The 18,332-nt window shown below is 38.4% G+C and overlaps 1 protein-coding gene across 9 annotated transcripts in view; it reads right to left on the bottom strand.

The window, feature by feature from the left end:
• Positions 1–18,332, bottom strand: part of YAP1 (Yes1 associated transcriptional regulator) — a 131,423-nt gene that overhangs the window by 57,515 nt on the left and 55,576 nt on the right. For all 9 annotated transcript variants that reach the window (XM_064288844.1, XM_010595421.3, XM_010595415.2 and 6 more), the window contains exon 3: positions 3,632–3,747. In XM_064288844.1, coding sequence (XP_064144914.1) covers positions 3,632–3,747 — 116 coding nt within the window. The remainder of the gene's footprint in view (positions 1–3,631; positions 3,748–18,332) is intronic.

Here is an 18,332-nt window from a genome sequence, read left to right as displayed (position 1 = left end):
GACATTCATTCCAAAGCATGTAGAAATCCTCTATTTATTCTTAAACATCCACTGAAATTGAAGACACAAAAGGCAACAAGTGAATGCATGTAATTCAGAGTAAAAAGAGGCAGAAGTTATCAGTAGTCTCAGCACTGATGTGACAGTCAGGCCTCCATTTGTTTCTGTGACCACATTCACAATAATCCAGACTTACATTTGTCCCATGCTCAAAAATTTTACGTACATTTAACATCTTCCTCTCATTTTGAAACTTGTGGTGACTCCTTTTCTTTTTTAGGACACAGTTTTGGTTTTTTTAAAAAAAGCCTTTTGTGTCCATCTAAGATACTCTGCTGGCCTCACCCCTTCGGGAGCAAAGGAGAATGAAGAAAACTAAAGACATAATCCACAACTACCACGGCCTCCACCAGACTGAGTCCGGTACAACTAGATGGTGCCTGGCTACCCCCACTGACTGCTCTGACAGGGATCACAATAGAGGGTCCCAGACAGAGCTGGAGGAACATACAGCACAAAATTCTAACTCACAAAAAAAGACCAGACCTACTGGCCTGACAGAGACTGAAGAAACCCCGAGAGCATGGCCCTCAGACACCCTTTTAGCTCAGTAACAAGTCACTTCTGAGGGTTACCCTTCAGCCAAAGATTACACAGGCCCATAACACAAAAACGAGACTAAAGAGAAACACCAGCCCGGGGCAAGGACTGGAAGGCAGGAGGGGACAGGAAAGCTGGTAATAGGGAACCCAACGTCAAGAAGGGAAGAGTGTTGACATGTCGTGGGGTTGTAAACCAATGTCATAAAACAGTATGTGTACTAATTGTTTAATGAGAAACTAGTTTGTTCTGTAAACCTTCATCTAAAATACAATTTTAAAAAAAAGGAGAAAAAAGCTTTTTGGCTTTACCTTACCTGTCTAACCATCTTCTTTAAAGGTTATGACCTCTCTTTACAGATTCTCTCCTCTTCAAGGTACAGTGTGTGTTTTATTAGAAACAAATCACCCTTAAGTAAACGTCATCTGCATACCCACAACCTTCAGTATAGGCAGTTCTCCAGAATATCCATTGTTGTATTTTTAAATAGCGCCTCCAGTGCAGTGGATAAGTCCCCCACTGCTAACCAAAAGGTTGGCAGTTCGAACCCACGAGCCATTCCGCAAGAGAAATATGTGGCAACGTGCTTTTGTAAAGATATGCAACCATAGAAACCTTACAGGGCAGTTCTACTCTGTCCTACAGGATCGCTATGAGACAAAATCGACTTGAGGGCAGTGTGTTTTTATTCTTTTCTACTTTCTCTGAGACTTTACTTTGTCACTTATCCTATCCCAGGTTCACACACAGATTTAATAAGAGTATCGGCTCTGGAATAGCATTACCCAAGTTGAATCCTGGCTTCTATCACTTAAGAGCTGTGTAATTTGGGGCCAGTTATTCAACTTTTCTCCTGTATGGTTTAATGAGATAGTACCACAAAATGACCTTAGCCAAGTTGCCTGGCATGTAATAGGACATTTATTAATTATTATAATTTAATACCTTCTAACACCATTTGAATATGTGCAAATCTCTTTAGAGGCTGCTTTTTCTATTTCAAGCTCTTTTCCACTCTCTACCCCTGGCCCCGCTTCATACTTTCCTTCCTCTCACTCCTAACTTGTCACAGTTGTACGTCTTGCCATTCCACTGAAACTGTGACTGCCAGGCCATTACTAAATACTGCTCCAAGTAAGTATGCCAACTGAATCATATGCAGTATATAAAACACATTTCATATTTCACAAAATATATAGCTGAAATAAAACATACACAATTGTTTTTTAAACCCATCAAAATAAATTCGGTACATAAACTTTATTTTAAACATAAATTTGAGCCCCAAAACTTCCATATCCTTAGACCATTTTATCATAAAATTTAGTAATAAAGCAATATTTAAAAAAGAACCACAACAATCAACCTTGTTAGACACAAAATGCCTAACTTCCCAAAATAAGATTTAAATTAATGAGTTATGTGTTACTAATTTCTTAGGTACACTTGTAGATGGAGGACAACAAAATGAATAATGTCAATCATTTGCTTTGGACTATAAATACAAGACGGTTTTCACAACTTTTATTTGGCAACTTGGTAATTAAGAAAAACAGTTACCAAGTAAAAATACTAGTCAATAAACACATGCCTTATTTTCTTCCTTTAAATTCTTTAAGAATTAAATTGTCACTTATATGAGACTACAGATTCTGAGAATATTCACATTATAATAAGCTAAAATGGAAGATTTAAGGAATTTTTTTCTTTAAGAATTTATATAAAGTTTATGACCAGAAAAGCTCAATCATGAATCTTGCCTTGCTTCATTTTTAACTCTTAACTCTTTAGTATTCAAGTGTTCAACCTGCCCAAGGCAAGAGCAGACAGTTATGGAATGGCAGAAACATTTGATCACGCTGGAATCATCTTCAGAGCAGAAGGACATTTCAAAATCTGTGAGCTCTCCTAGTCAAAGCAGCCCTCCTGTCAACTAATTGTATCACTCCCCCAACCCTCACTAGCCCCTTTCCTAGCTGCTGCTGTTTAAGAAAATCTACAGTGCAGCAATAAATATTATGCTGATCCATTTGCCGGATAAGGAAGATGGATGGGCTGTAAAGGAGGAAGCCATCAAGGCCATTAAGACTGCCACTTAGTCTTGTTGCCATCTGTGCCCCAAACCAAGGTGAATGGCAGCAGAGATGAGGAAAGGGGGCAGCAGAGAGGTAAAAAATCCAGCCCAAACTCTTAGTCCCTGATACTTAGCATGGGGTTCCATCTTGCCAGAGCAAGGGGTGCCTTTTCCTAATATGCACAAACGTATATAATACGCTGGCTATGGTCCTGGGCCCAATGAGCAAGGGAGAAAGAGGTTATATGATATGGAACTAACTAGGAAAGGAGAATGGGCTAAACTTTTAATTAGTACCTCTGTAATAAAGCTTTACTCATATTAATTTCCTTGAATATTTTCCTCTCTATCCTAAGGGGCACTGTTACTCCCATCCCACACTCCCCATTTCGCAAATGAAGAAAACTACAGGTTTTAAATAGATTACCAAATAACAGGCAGGGGAAAATATTACACTCAGGTTTATCTTCTGTGGAACAGGCAGAGAGATCACATGCTAGACCTGGGGGTAAGAAAGACTCTTTGCCTTCTAGGGTAGAGTGAATTTCTGCTTCAGAAAGTGGAGTAAGAACATCATAGCTTTGCTTTCTATTTGAACCCCAAAAAGAAGAGGGAAACTTCAACTCTAAGGCCTCAGACACAAGAAAGCAGAAGAAAACACACACATGTCAAAATTAACCAAACTAGGAATTTGATATACTCACTTCGGAACTGAAACATCAAAAACCGTTAACTTGCAGTTACTGGCCCCTTTATGTAGTAACACCTATACAAGGTTGACATACAGTACATGTTACTCTGACATAAAATATGTCTCCCATATGAAACTGGATAAAAAATAAACATCACCCATGCTCTAATTTCCTTAAAAGTATAATTACTATTTTCCATGGAAAATAATGGGAAAAAAATGCATAAGCATTACTCTGTGTGCTCTAATTATAGTGTCTCACTCACCTGAGGCCGAGTTTATCATATTCTGCTGCACTGGTGGACTGGTGGGGGCGGTAACGTTCATCTGAGAGAGCATGGCCTTCCTGGGATCCTGCCATGTTGTCGTCTGATCGATGTGACTGAGACAACCAAAGGGAAAAAAAAAACCACTGCATTAGATAACAATGATAACCCCTTATCGAAATAGGGTAGACACGGATTAATGGGCAAAAGGTTCTGAATGAGTTTTGTAGAAACATACAGTCACTTCATCTCACTGCTCACATCCTTCCACGGTATCAAACATGTTTTTCATATTTAAATTACTCAGTCTTTACCCTTTAGATCTCATGATTTTGAGATTTGAAAAGCTATGCCTGGAATTTTAAATGGAGGGAAATCACTTTCACCTAGAAGATAATTATTGTTGTTGTTAGCTGCCATCGACTTGCCCTGACTCACGGTGACCACATGCACAATGGAATGAAATGCTGCCCAGTCCTGTGTCATTCCCATAATCAGACCACTGTGATCTATGGCTGGTTCCGAAGGTAAAGTGCCAAGCCTTTCTTCCTAGCCCACCTTAGTCTGGAAGCTCTGCTAAAATCTGCTCAGCAACATAGCAACACTCAAGCCTCCACTGACAAGTAACAGCATGAAATACATTAGCTAGGAACTGAACCCAGGGCTCCTAAATGGGTATTTTAAATTATTGTTGTTACTGTGTGTCGTCTAGAAGACTCCAACTCGTAGCGACACTACAGGACAGAGTAAAACTGCCCCACAGGATTTCCAAGGCTAACCAGACTGCCACATCTTTCCTCCACTTTATTATTACCAACTTCTAATTCAAAGATAAAAAGTAGTGTTTAAATTAATCGTCTAAAACAATAGTCACATGACTAAACCCCAAGATTAACAAGAGAGTCATCTAATTTTCTTCTCCTAGAAATATGAAAGGAGTCTGTTAAGTGTGGAAAAGTTGACAGTTCAGGTACACCTAGAAGCGCCCTGGGAGAAAGGCCTGACAACCTACTTCCAAAAAACCACCCAGTGAAAACCCAATGGAGCACAGTTCTATTCTGACACATATGGGGGTCACCATGAGTTGAAATCGATTTGACGGCAACTGTTTTTTTCATTTCTTTTTAGCGATAAGAATGCCAATTAATGTATAATTTTAGGCCTAAAACCATTTTGAGGTAAAACACAAAAACATGGGAAAGTCTTATTATAATACATAATACATAATCCAAAGCCAAAATAGAATTAAAAACTTAAATTTCTAATCTGAGTTCCCTCTTCTTGAATCACCCCATGATAAATAGCCATGTGAATGGTAAGGAAATGATACCCTGTCATTAACTCTCCTTAAATGGAACCAGAATGCTATCTCATCAATAATCTTATCAATAACACAGTAAGAAAGAATCACAGACTGGCTAGGATGGATCTATCTATTGGAGATGAGAGGAGAGTCCTTTTAGCTCTTAGACAAGTAGGAAGGGGATAAAAATAGCATAAAAATGTACACAGGAATACCTAAGAATGAGTAACGTGCTGTACCTGTCCATTCAAAGCTATTACAGACCAATTAAAAAGAAGCCCTGGTGTTACAATGGTTAAGTACTCGGCTGCTAACCAAAAAGTCAGTGGTTTGAACCCACCAGATGCTCTGTGGGAGAAAGATGTGGTAGTCTGCTTCAGTAAAGATTACAACCCCGGAAACCCTATGGGGGCAGTCCTGCCCTGTCCTACAGGGTCGCTATGAGTCGGAATCTACTCACCATCAGTGGGGTTAATAGATAAATGCTAAGAGAAACAAACTGTCCATTTATTTAGTGGAGTACGTAATTTTTTATTCTCAAGTGCTAACTTAAGAGCATTTCTTTTTTTTTTCCCTACCAGATATATCCGCTTTTCAGCAGTACCACTAACATTTGCTTAGGTCTACACAATATAGCCAGAACCTTATTCAAGTCTTTCTGTTTGAACACCTTATTTCAAAAGATTAAGTCTTTATCAGGCCCAGCAAGGGCTTATTCCTCCTCCTTTTCAATCCTGCACATGAGTCATTAAACAAATAAAACCATAAAACGTTCTCTACATATATAGTGCTTCTTATGCTTACGGATATTAGGCAATACTCATGTACCTATTAACAAAGTCACAATCATCAAAGGAAGCTTAAAAAGCTACACAAAGGCCAAAATCTAGGAACACGTGTCTCATGATCTGTTACAATGTTAAGAAACTGAGAAAGGAAGTGATGGGTGATTCATTAATTACTGACTCTTAAATGTCAGTACAGATGTGTGCCACTGCCTATTCCTTGTCTCAGGGACTTTCTTAAAATCCCTAAGGGGAGGAGAAGAGAAAAGTATACTAGAAACATGTTTTGGATCTGACTGCTGAAAGTTTTCTTAATATCTACCAGCTGAGGTCCTCTGAAAACTAAATCATCAAAAAAATCATATTAACTCATTTATAATCTTTAGCTCTTGAGGCTACTGTCACAATTCGATTAGATAGGGCTCTACCAGAAGGTTTAGGAAGAGCTATGTAAATGGAAAGGAAATGACACCCCGTCTGATGTCATTCTGATGACTGAAAATGACAACCACTTGAATTGTCCCAAATAGCAGAGTCAATCTGTAAATTTATTAAGTGTTCTTTCCTATATAATTACATTAGGGTTTTGATTATAATGTAGAGAATTTATACTTCTCTCAAAAGATCATTTTGCTGAAATGTTACTTACATGTACAAATGCTAAATTTTTCCTCCTGAAAAAGCTGTTGAACTTCAGTAAACTGGTTTAAAGCCCTATTTAAGCTGTAAGATGTTACTTCATCTACCGTTCCACCTACTTAAAAAGGACCTACACTTCTTTAAGGAGGCAGGGGTTGAAGACATACGAAGGGATGCTTGATAGGGTACAGTCATTCTTCAGTGGATGGGAAGAGACAAGACGCAGACATTACTTTAATTAAATTTAACAAGAAATAATAAAGGATGAGGTAGAAGCAAAGTTAAGCAAGTGCCTCTGTGATGGGCTTCTTACTCTCTCATCACAAAAGGACTAACCATAAGAGGACTGACAAGGCTAGCAGTATTAGTACCCCACTGTGCAAATAGAACTGAGGGACTTGTCCAAGGCTTCACACTAGTGGACAGGACAACACCTTGTATCCAAGAATTCTGAAACCAATTTTTATACTGGACATGTAAATGAAAAGGGCAATACTCAACATGTAATTTGTTATATACATTGAATATGTGATATTACAAAAACACGAAGGAGTAGTATAAATAAGCACGTGAGAAGGCTTAATGTGAATTAAAGTTCTGACGATTCAGTTTCTACTCCTACTAGAATTATAAGCTTCTTGAAGGAAATGCACCTGGGACAGTGCCTAGTGCATAATGCAAACCACCAAAACCAAACCCTTTGCTGTGAAGTCAAATTCCAACTCATAGCGTCCCCACAGGACAGAGCAGAACTGCCCCATAGGGTTTCCAAGGAGTGCTTGGTGGATTCGAACTGCCAGCCTTTTGGTTAGCAGCTGTGTCTCTTAACCACTATGCCACCAGGGTTTCCTGGTACATAACACGGCTCAATCAATAATATGCTGAAATGAATGATAAACAGTGTGTTACCCAAGAACGTAGGAAACCAAGTGTTCAGATAAAAACTAATCTGAAAAAAGGTTGCAAAAAAATTTTTATCATACAAGATACATCAATTCTAAAAAGTGTCATTATATGTAACATAGAAAATAATTAAAAGAACTAGTTTACCTTGTTCCTAAGAATAGTACAGCTTCTGAACTTACTATAAGAAAATAAAAAGCATGAAATTCTACAGCTCCTTCAACACATATACATATTCTGTTATTATTTTCGAAAAGAAAGGGTGATTGACCTTACAACCAAGATAAATCCTGTGATCTCACACTAGAGCAACTAAGGCTGGGAAACAAGAGACGTTGTCAAAATTTAGATCTAAGGACCATATGAGGAGACATATGCAGCTGCACTTTGACCAAGGTCTCTGTCCAATAGCAGTCTCTCCTGTGTATACACAGCCGCCTCTCCCTGTTGGTTTTTGTCTTTTCACTTCACACTGCAGAATTTGGCCTGGCATATTAGATGACTTACCAAAATGCATACAGAACCAAAATTAAGGGGCTGAAATTCTGAAGTGAACCATCAGGAAACAGACTTTGCATAATTCCACAAGTTAAGACAATAAAGAAAAAAAAATTTCTATCCAGGTGATTCCAACTCATGGTGATCCTATAAGACAGAGCAGAACTGCCCCATAGGGTTTCCAAGGAGTAGCTGGTGGATTCGAACTACCTATCTTTTTTGGCTAGCAGTCATAGCTCTTAACCACTGTGCCACCAGCATCACAAGACAAGAGTGGATAGAAATACTTATAAGAGCTTAATATCCTCCTATGAGATATAAGTCTCGTTAAACTCAAACCTGGGCCTTGAATACGCAGGGGTCCTGACCTTTTAAAGAATAACGATATTATTTTCACATCTACTAATTACAGGAAAAAACCCTAAGAACACTAAATGTGACCTGAAGCTACAGTAGAGAGACTCAAAGATCTCATCCTCCCAAGGACAGTGCTCTGCAGGGAGAATGATGACATGTTATTAACTGCTTGGGTTTGTTACAGAGTCAGGAGAAAAAAAGGCTTTATAAAAAACACCCCACAAATTCCAATAGTCTTTTCTGCAGAAATGGAAAAGCTAATCCTCTAATTTATATGACACTGTGGAACCCCCCAAAACTATGGCCCCCGGACACTCTGCTAGCTCAGAACTGAAGCCACTTCCAAAGTCTACCTTTCAAACGAAGATTAGGACAGGCACACAAAACAAAAAATAACACATGTCAGGAACATGCTTCTTAGTTCAATCAAGTATATGAGACCAAATGGTTAAAACCTGCCCAAAAACCAAGACGAGAAGGCAGGACTGGACAGGAAAACTGAACCAATGGACACAGGGAACCCAGAGCATAAAGGGAAAAGGGGAGAGTGCTGACAATGTGGGAATTTCAATTAATGTCACAAAACAACTTGTGTATACATTTTTGAATGAAAAATTAATTTGCACTGTAAACTGTCACCTCATACAAAAGAAAATTAGAAAAAAAAATTTATATGAAATTGCAAGGGGCCCTGAATAGCCAAAGCAATCTTGAAAAAGCAAAAGAAAGTAGAAGGACTTACACTTCCCAATTTCAAATTACTACTGTTGTTAGGTGCCAAGAGTTGGTTCCAACTCATAGCGAGCCTATTACAATGGAAAGAAACACTGCCCAGTCCTGCACCATCTTCACAATCGTTGCTATGTCTAAATCCACTGCTGCAGCTACCGTGTCAGTCCACCTTGTTGAGGGTCTTCTTTTTTTGCTCACTCTCTATTTTACCAGGCATGATGTCCTTCTCCAGGAACCGATTTCTCCTGATAAAGTGTCTAAAGTACGTGAGATGAAGTCTTGCCATCCTTACCTCAAGCTACTATAAAGCTGCAGTAATCAAAACAGTCTGGTACTGGCATAATGACAAACATACAGACCAGTGGAATACAACTGAGAGTCCCGAAATAAACCCATACATCTATGGACAAATGATTTTCAACAAGGGTGCTAAGTCCATTCAATGAGAAAGAACAGTCTCTTCAATAAATGGTGCTGGAACGACTTAATCTCCCCATGCAAAGGGAATATGGTAGATGAGAGGTTCCAATGGCTTCTGGATGGGAAGAAAGTTCTCAGGGCTTTTAGATGGGACCAATGACAGAAGAAAGGTCCTACAGACAAGTTCCCACATATTAGATACATGTGCTGCCTCCTGACTGAAACCCTGGAATTTTACTATACAAGGGAAAGTTGCCAACTTCTGTTAACTGCTTTCAAGATGATGTGGCTCTTCTAAGAGGCCAATGGCAGCAGACAATAAAAAGATTAGAGAATCTGGTGTTGGAATGGTGAGAAGCAGAGCTTGAGCACAGTCAAGATGTCCCTACCTGTGGAGGGAAACCTATCACAATGGTTCTCATTCACTTTTCAAGACAATCTTCTCTCAATAGATAAGGGCACAGAGTTTCAGAAAGAGTAACTGGTCCTCAGCAACACTCTAGTAAGTGGTACAGTCACTTTTAGCTTCTAGCTCAGTGCCCTTTTCACTTTATTTTATTGGTCTCCAAGCAGAAAAGAATTTTCTAAAATGACCATTTGCCACTCTAGCAAAGAGAATTTTTATGAGCAAGGTAATGAGAAAAGGGAATCAGAATACGTTTAAACTCTTTCTCTTTTTAATTCATTAACTAATAGTACTAATCCAGAACTAGCCAACGAGCTCTGCCATCAGAACAGAAAGCATCTTTACCACACAAAAGGCACAACTGTTACAGAACATTAATGACTGGTAATTGATGACACTGGTAAAGAGATATATTGGTTATGGCGCTGTTATGTTTATTATTTTTACTTTTTTAAATTGGCAGTTGACGGCTTTAAGAAGTTATGCTGGTTTTAGTCCCTCCTACTTTGCTTTGCACTTTACAAACATGGATCACTAAGACTATAACATCATAACCTGCAGCTGTTTCCCTGTCTAGGCGTTGTCTTCTTGTTAGATTATAGTACTCAATTCCCCATAAAAATGTTGGTTTCAAAGAATTCTGTTAAACCATCTCTACGAGTCCACCACAGAGAGTTTCCCTATTGTTTCCTGCAACATATATAGTTACAATAGCATGTAAAGAAATTATGGGTATAAGAGTAGTGAAGCCATTTCGGAAGTGGGGCATAAAGACATGGCACAGACAATCTAGGTTACTTAAAAAAAAAAAAAAAAACATTATGAAATAGTGTTCTCAGCTATACAAACAATATAAATCTTTGATTTTTTTGAAGCAGCTACTAAATTTCTTGAGGCCACTGTTCTTCCTAAGGTAATCTCTTTTTCCAACTGGCCCACAAAACACCTAATTTCTACTTAACCTTTTAAAGACCCAAATCTATAGACGCTCCTCTTAAAAGCCTCCTCTGGAGAACAGTAAGAGAAGTCAGGCAGACATTCAAGTTCTGCCAACGACAAGCTGGGTCATGGTGGCAGGTCATTTTATTAATCAGTTCTGTCTTTAGTGAAATGGGAGTAATCTTATTTACTTACTTCCCAGGGTTGTGAGGATTAAATTCAGTAACATTAAAAAAAAAAAATTAGGACTACAGCTCTTGGTACACAAAAGGCCCTCAAGCGTATGTCCTTACTTCCTTCCTATGCTAGGCCAATATTTAAAAGAGGAAAAACTTCATGGTGCATGAGCCAAGTCAAGAAAGTATTTATTCCAACTCATAATGACCCTGTAGAACAGAGCAGAACTGCCCCATAGGGTTGCCAAGGCTGTAATCTTTTTAAGAAAGCAGACTGCCACATATTTCTCCTGAGCAGTGGCTGGTGGGTTCACACCATCAACCTTTCAGTTAGAGACCAAGTGCTTAATCACTGTACCACCAAGACTCCTCCGGTATCAAATACTGGATATGTAACCCTTACTTAAGCAACATAAAGGAAAATGGGTTTTATGGTGATACAAAAACATTTATGATTTTTATCTACCCTCAAAGTTTAGGACCAATTTTATGCTCTTAACGAAAAGTATTAGAGAAGTAAGCTAATATAATTTAGTAAAACACTTCTTGTGATTAACATGATCCTGATATTGACAGAGTTTAGAAACGTCAAGGAATGGGTAACGATTCGCTTATACTCCTGCTTTGGTAATCGGGTCAGCACCACCGATAACACCCTGGGGCTTGTTAGAAACGCAGAGCCTCAGGCTGCAGTCCAATCTACCGATTAAGTATCTGTGGTTTAACCAGATCCACCAGTGATCTGAATGCACATCCAAGTTTAAGCAGTACTTAAATTTTTAGTTACCAATTTAATACACCCTTTTTGGCCTTTATTCAAAACTGTCACCTTCACAGTGATTATACAAATAGATCCAGGCACTTCACTACTGTGGCTTCTAATAGTCATCCCTAAGCATTTATATGTTAATATATGTATTATTTTATTATAAATTACTGTATTTCTCCTCTATATTATATTATGACATAATGCTGATTTTTTTTAATTACGTAATTAAATTAAAGGAGTCCTTGGTGATGCATATGGTTAAGTACTCGACTACTGGCCTAAATGTTGGTGGTTTGAACTGACCAAAAGACACCTCAGAAGACAGGCCTGGCGATCAGCTTCTGAAAGGTCACAGCCTGCCAAAAGTCTCAAAAATCTAGTTGTCAACTTGTAAAACCCTGCAATTCCTCCGTTAAAAATCTAGAGCTAGTATCAGTAAAAGTTGTTATAAACTTAAGCCTAACCCTGTTGTTATAAACTTAAGTCTAATGATTGTGAGGGTGGCACAGGACCAGGCAGTGTTTCTGTTGTACATAGGGTGGGTATGAGTTGGAACCAACTCCATGGCACCTAACTACAACAACAATCATATTGTATGTATGTTTTATTCCTTTTTCATAATCTACTTTTAGAAAATGTTTTCCTTCTAAAGTAAAAAACCTATAAAACCTTCTACTTTTCACAAAATCTTGGCAGTGCAGTCTGAAGTAGTTTGTACTTACATACAGCTACTTATCAAACCGGTCCTTGACAACTCTGCCAAGATTCTGTGACTTAAATGGCACAAATTAGCTGTTTACTCAAAGTAGGTCTAAGAATTTAACAATATAATCTATAACTTAATGAACAGAAAAAAAAATTTTTTTAATGCAGATGTCAAGGAAACACAAACACGAAGAAATAAAACCTTTGGCAAGAATGCCCTGCTCACCAAGAAAAGAAAGGGTCACATAAACAGAGACTCCATCAGCCTGAGACCAGAAGAACTACATGGTGCCCAGATACCACCAATGACTGCCCTGATGGGGAACATAACAGAGAATCCCTGATGGTACACTAGAAAAGCGGGATGCAGACCTCAAATTCCAGTAAAAAGATCAGACTTAATGGTCTGACTGAGACTGGAGGGATCCCAGAGGTCACCACCCCCAGACTCTCTGTTAGCCCAAAACTAAAACCATTCCCGGAGCCAACTCTTAGACAAAGATTAGACTGGACTATAAGACATAAAATGATACTGGTGAGGAGTGTGCGCTTCTTAGCTCAAGTAAACACATGAGACTACGTGGGCAACTCCTGTCTGAAGGTGAGATGAGAAGGCAGAGGGGGACAGGAACAGGCTGAATGGACACAGGAAATATAGGGTAAGTTGTATGCTGTCACAATGTAGGGAGAGCAACTAGGGTAGTATAACAATGTGTGTATAAGTTTTTGTATGAGAGACTGATCCGAATTACGAACTCTCACTTAAAGCACACACACACAAAAAAAAGAGTGATCTGCCCAGACACTGATAAAATGTACCTTCGTGAACTCACCTCTGCTGTCTGGGCTTGTAAATGAGCTACATTAGGGGAACTGCTTGAAATTCCTATTTTTTTTTTCCCAATAGAGTTAAGATGAAATGATAGAACTGTGCTCCGCTTTTATGCCAGACACATCTAGACAACCAAACCCCCACTGCCCCTGCAGAAAGAGAGAAAATTTATACTTGAATACATGCAAGACCACAAAACCTAAGTATCTAGTAGTGAGAAGCCAAATAACCAAACTAAAGAACTATTTTTATTAAGAAAAGCTGACTTTTAGGAAACAAGAATTAAGATGAAACTGGGAAATGGAATAATGCAAAATGGGTATGAAAATGTTTTAATTTTAAATTTGTTATTGCTGTCAGGCCCTCAAAATACTAAGATAGCAGGACTGGCTCTAAAATTTAGAAGAGTGGGCAGTCCGCCCAGATTTATTCCTCACTTATCAAGCCCATGTTTGTTGTGTAAGTGTTATTTATAGAGTCACATGCTAGAGGCAGCTCCCAAGCTAACTAAACCTACAGGCTTAATAGACCCTAGGAACAATGCTACATTGTTCAATCTAATCTTTCTATGAGCTACAGTTCCTAAGCCAAAACCATATACTTTTTATATTTGTATACTTCTACCATGGACTATATTTAGATCCCTCAAAAACTGAGATATGCATATACTATAATTCCGTGATAAGGATGAGAAGATTTATTCGCTTTGCCTTTATATAAGATAGTTTTTCTTTTATCAGAAATCAAAGCCTAAAATTGAAATTTAAATTCCTGAGCTATCACTAAAGGTAGTTAAAAATGAGTTAAAATTATGAACAACTGTGGCAGAAACATGTGAAAACTGACTATACAAACTGTATACCACACTGTAATCTAACCCTATTGCTTTAAAAAAAAAAAAAAATTAGGTTGAATAAAATTAAAATTTGCTCACAAGTGTGAAATCAATTTCAACACAAGTTAACCATGTTGCCATTTTAAGGCTGACATGCTTAAATACTGCTCCTCTTGGAGATGACTGTTCCTTAAGGAAGGGGTGAGGTGGTAGAACAGTCATGAGAAGAGTGCCATGAGAATAGTGCTAAAGTTCAGGTGGAGGCTTTCTGAAACCAGCACAGTTCTCTCAATCTCAATCCCACATGGCTTTTAGGTTTTGGGTTATTCTTTAACCATCCAATTAACGCTGTGACCTAAATCCTAAATGGAACGATTAACATGTAGTATATGACACATAGTAAGTAATGAATAACAGTGATTTCCTTTCCATAACTCCATAATGGGTAAGAACCTTTTTCCTCAAAAGTTTAGAAATGTATTTATTTGTCCTTATTTCATGATACAGAAAATGACAGATCCCGTAATTGTTTTTCTTTAGTTTTTTAAGAGCGTGAATTGAGATCATAGTTGTATTAGTAGAACAAAAACCAGAATTCAAGTTTCTTGATTCCCAGTCACACAGTTTACCTATCTCCTCATATAAGGGTTACTTTAATTTAAAAGTAGCCTGGTTAAGAGCTCAACTGTTAACCAAAAGTTGGCAGTTTGAATCCACCAAGTGCTCCTTAGAAACCCTTTGAGGCAGTTCTACTCTGTCCTACAGGGTCAGACAGAATCGACTCAGCTGCAAGGGGTGAGTTTTAATTCAAAAAAAATAAAAGAAAAAAAGATCAATGGCAGAAATATGAACCCTCCCTAAAAAAAAAAAAGACAAGAAAGAAACAGCTCTGAGAAATTTTAAGTCACACAAAGTCTAGTATAAATATTTTTCAAAATGTGGTCCTCAAAACACTTGCATCAGAATTACCTGGGCGCTTACTAGTTCCCAAGTGGTTTTTAAGTGCAATAAAATGGGAAAGTATTGATCAACCAATTTAACATATTCTTTCATAATCTGGAATCCGTACAATAATAAGGCACTTATTTACACAAATGAGCAATCCAACCTCTTCAAAAGATGACTGTTGATTTTCTTGTGTTCCAATGTTTTGCTTAAACTGATTCCTGAACAAATACCATTTTAAATGGAACTACTAAATGTCAGATGCCAGAAAGAAATGAACTTTCTTATACATGTTTAAAGACCTCAGTATATTAGCCTTTTATTTTGTCATTGTCAATCTGGGAGTGGAAAAAAGAAAATCAACTGTGAAGATAAGGAAACAAAACGTGTCGAGTACCAACTCTGACCTCATTTACAATAATATGACTTAAAGCCTGAGGCCCTCGATAAAGGACCGGGAAGGGAGACAAGTTCAGGCAGTCACACCAAATCATAATCAGCTTTCTGTCGCCACATCAGTCCCCCAAAACCCATCACTGTTGAGCTGATTCCGACTCACAGCGACCCTATAGGACAGAGTGGAATTGCCCCATAGGGTTTCCAAGTAATAGCTGGTGGACTCAAACTGCTTACCTTTTGGTTAGCAGCCGTGGCTCTTAACCACTGCACCACCAGGGCTCCGCATCAGCCCCCAGGACCTTCCAAATAAGGATCTATTTGTTCAGTCTATGGGTTCACATGTCTACTGTGAGGAAATCACATTTAGTTACAAACCAGGAGCCATATTCATCACGTATTTATGGCGATGACTATACGAAGTTTTCAACCATCAGTCCAACAGGGCTTCAGTAACCCTAAAATATTAATATAGGAGTCTAACAACCTAGGAAACATTTGGTAAATTACCAGGAAGACAGCCAAGAAAATCCATACTACTAAGGGAAAAAAAATGGTTGGAACTTTTTACATAAACAATTCTCAATCCCCTCCCCCCAACTATTCTGACGAAAATACTACGAATGGTGAGAAAATCTTACGTATTTTCTCTTTATCACTTACCTTCAACAACAGTTTGATGACACTATAGGCTGCCTTCGATTATTTAAAAATACTCATCTTAAAAACTGTGAACTTAGGAAGGGGACCTCCAAACCTGAAACAGTTATCTTTTACATATTCTACTTCACATTTTCACAACGGATGGATACAATCGTAATGCATGTCAAGCAATGAGAGATGGTTTCTACACAAATAAATAAAAAGCACAGAGTCTTGGTCTTAATTGCATTTAATTAAATGGTACATAAAATCTATTTTATTTTAATGTTTCATTGTTTAACAGTTAGATGCCACTTTTTTAGATGTTATTTGGATAACTTCAAAATGTTGGTAATGCCTCCAGGGTTCCACAATGAGAAGAGGGAGCAGGACACTGGTGGAAAGGCACTAGACTTCCTAACTTGAGAGTTAAGATCAACCTCAGGTCATCTGACTTCTCTGGACCTCAGCTTCAGCAGTTTTGATATAAGAGGCCTAACTAAATGAGAATAAAACCTCACTTACTGAATGAACGCCTACTGTAGGATAGTCACTCTGCTAAAACCAAGTATTTTATCCCTATGACCATTTTTTAAATAAATAAATTAATAAATCTGATGGCAACTCTTGGAAAAAATTCACTTAAAGTAATGAGACACTTAGCTAAATTAAGGTTACTGCTAATTATTAATAATAAATGAATAAATTTTTCATGTAAGATTCATACAGACACTAATGTCAGGCCTCTGTATGCAGCAGAAGGGGTGTAGAATTCTTTCATCTGCGGCCAAGTAGTCACCCACTATTCTTCCATCCGCTGAGTTCTCCTTGTATGGTCATGCTGCTAATTTATTATTATTATTTAAGAAAACGAATGTTAGACACTCATCCAAACTAGACTTGGTTTATTAGGTAGAATTAGCTTACTCAAGACTATCAATGGAGAGTCTATCAACACTGCATTATAAATATAGATTAAATGTCTCCCTTCTGTCTCCTCTGGGCTTCACATGTTCATTAGAAGGAAGAGAAAAATCACTTTGTACATTCCTAGTTTTCCAGCTTCAGATCTGTTCAGGCTAAAAACTGGGATTTAATTGTTTTTTGTAGATTGCAATGCAAACATGATCCTGTGAAAATCTGGCTTTCTTCTTTGAACCTTTCAAGTTAAGTGGCTATGAAACTCAGTTGTACTATGAAATTATTTAATACCTTCTTGGGGAGATTTTTATTTTAGATTTGTAAAAAATGTTACAAATAATCACAGTTACAGCCATTAAGAAGATATAAATTAAAAGGTTATATTGTATCAGGGGACATCTAGGCCAATTGGCATAAAATGTATCAAAACGTTTCGCATCCCACTTTGGTGAGTGGCGTCTGGGGTCTTAAATACTAGCAAGCGGCCATCTAAGATGCATCAATTGGTCTCAACCCACCTAGAGCAAAGGAGAATGAAGAACACCAAAGACACAAGGTAAATATGAGTGCAAGAGACAAAAAGGACCACATAAACCAGAGACTCCATCAACCTGAGACCAGAAAAACTAGATGGTACCAGGCTACAACCAATGACTGCCCTGACAGGGAACACAACAGAGAATCCCTGATGGAGCAGGAGAACAGTGGGATGCAGATCTCAAATTCTCGTAAAAAGACCAGACTTAATGGTCTGACTGAGACTGGAGGGACCCCAGAGGTCATGGCCCCTGGACCCTCTGTTAGCCCAAGACTGGAACCATTCCCGAACCCAACTCTTCAGATGGGGATTGGACTGGACTGTAAGACATAAAATAATACTGGTGAGGGGTGAGCTTCTTGGCTCAGGCAGACACATGAGACCATGTTGGCAGCTCCTGTCTGGAGGCAAGATGAGAAGGCTGAGGGGGACAGGAGGGGCTGAATGGACTCGGGGAAAACAGGGTGGGGAGGAGGAGTGTGCTATCACATCAGGGGGAGAGCAGGTAGGGTTATACAGCAAGGTGTATAAGTAATTGTGTGAGAGACTGACTTATTTGTAAACTTTCACTCAAAAGTACAATAAAAAATAAATACTTGGTGTGGGGAATGGTACCGAACAGAGGATGCCCTGAGACTATTGCCCTGAGACACTCTCTGAAACTAAAACCAGCCTTTCACCTGAGGCCACCTTTTAGTGGAATAGAATGGCACACAAAATAAAGGATATTATCCCTAAGATTGGTGTCCAACTTAAAAACCATCGATATGAGAACAAAAGGTCAACAATTACTCAGGAGCAAAGATGAGAAGATGGGGGGCAGGAAACTAGAAATGGGACAAACAGAACACAAAGAGAATGTTGACAAGTTGAGATAAATGTAACTAATGCCACTGAACGATTTGTGCAGACATTATCAAATGGGAGCCTAACTTGCTGTGTAAACTTTCACCAGAAACT

This window comes from Loxodonta africana, chromosome 7, assembly GCF_030014295.1.
Source record: "Loxodonta africana isolate mLoxAfr1 chromosome 7, mLoxAfr1.hap2, whole genome shotgun sequence".
Lineage (NCBI taxonomy): Eukaryota > Metazoa > Chordata > Mammalia > Proboscidea > Elephantidae > Loxodonta > Loxodonta africana.
The sequence above is the reverse complement of the archived record's forward strand: the minus strand, read 5'-3'. Positions and strand labels throughout refer to the sequence as shown.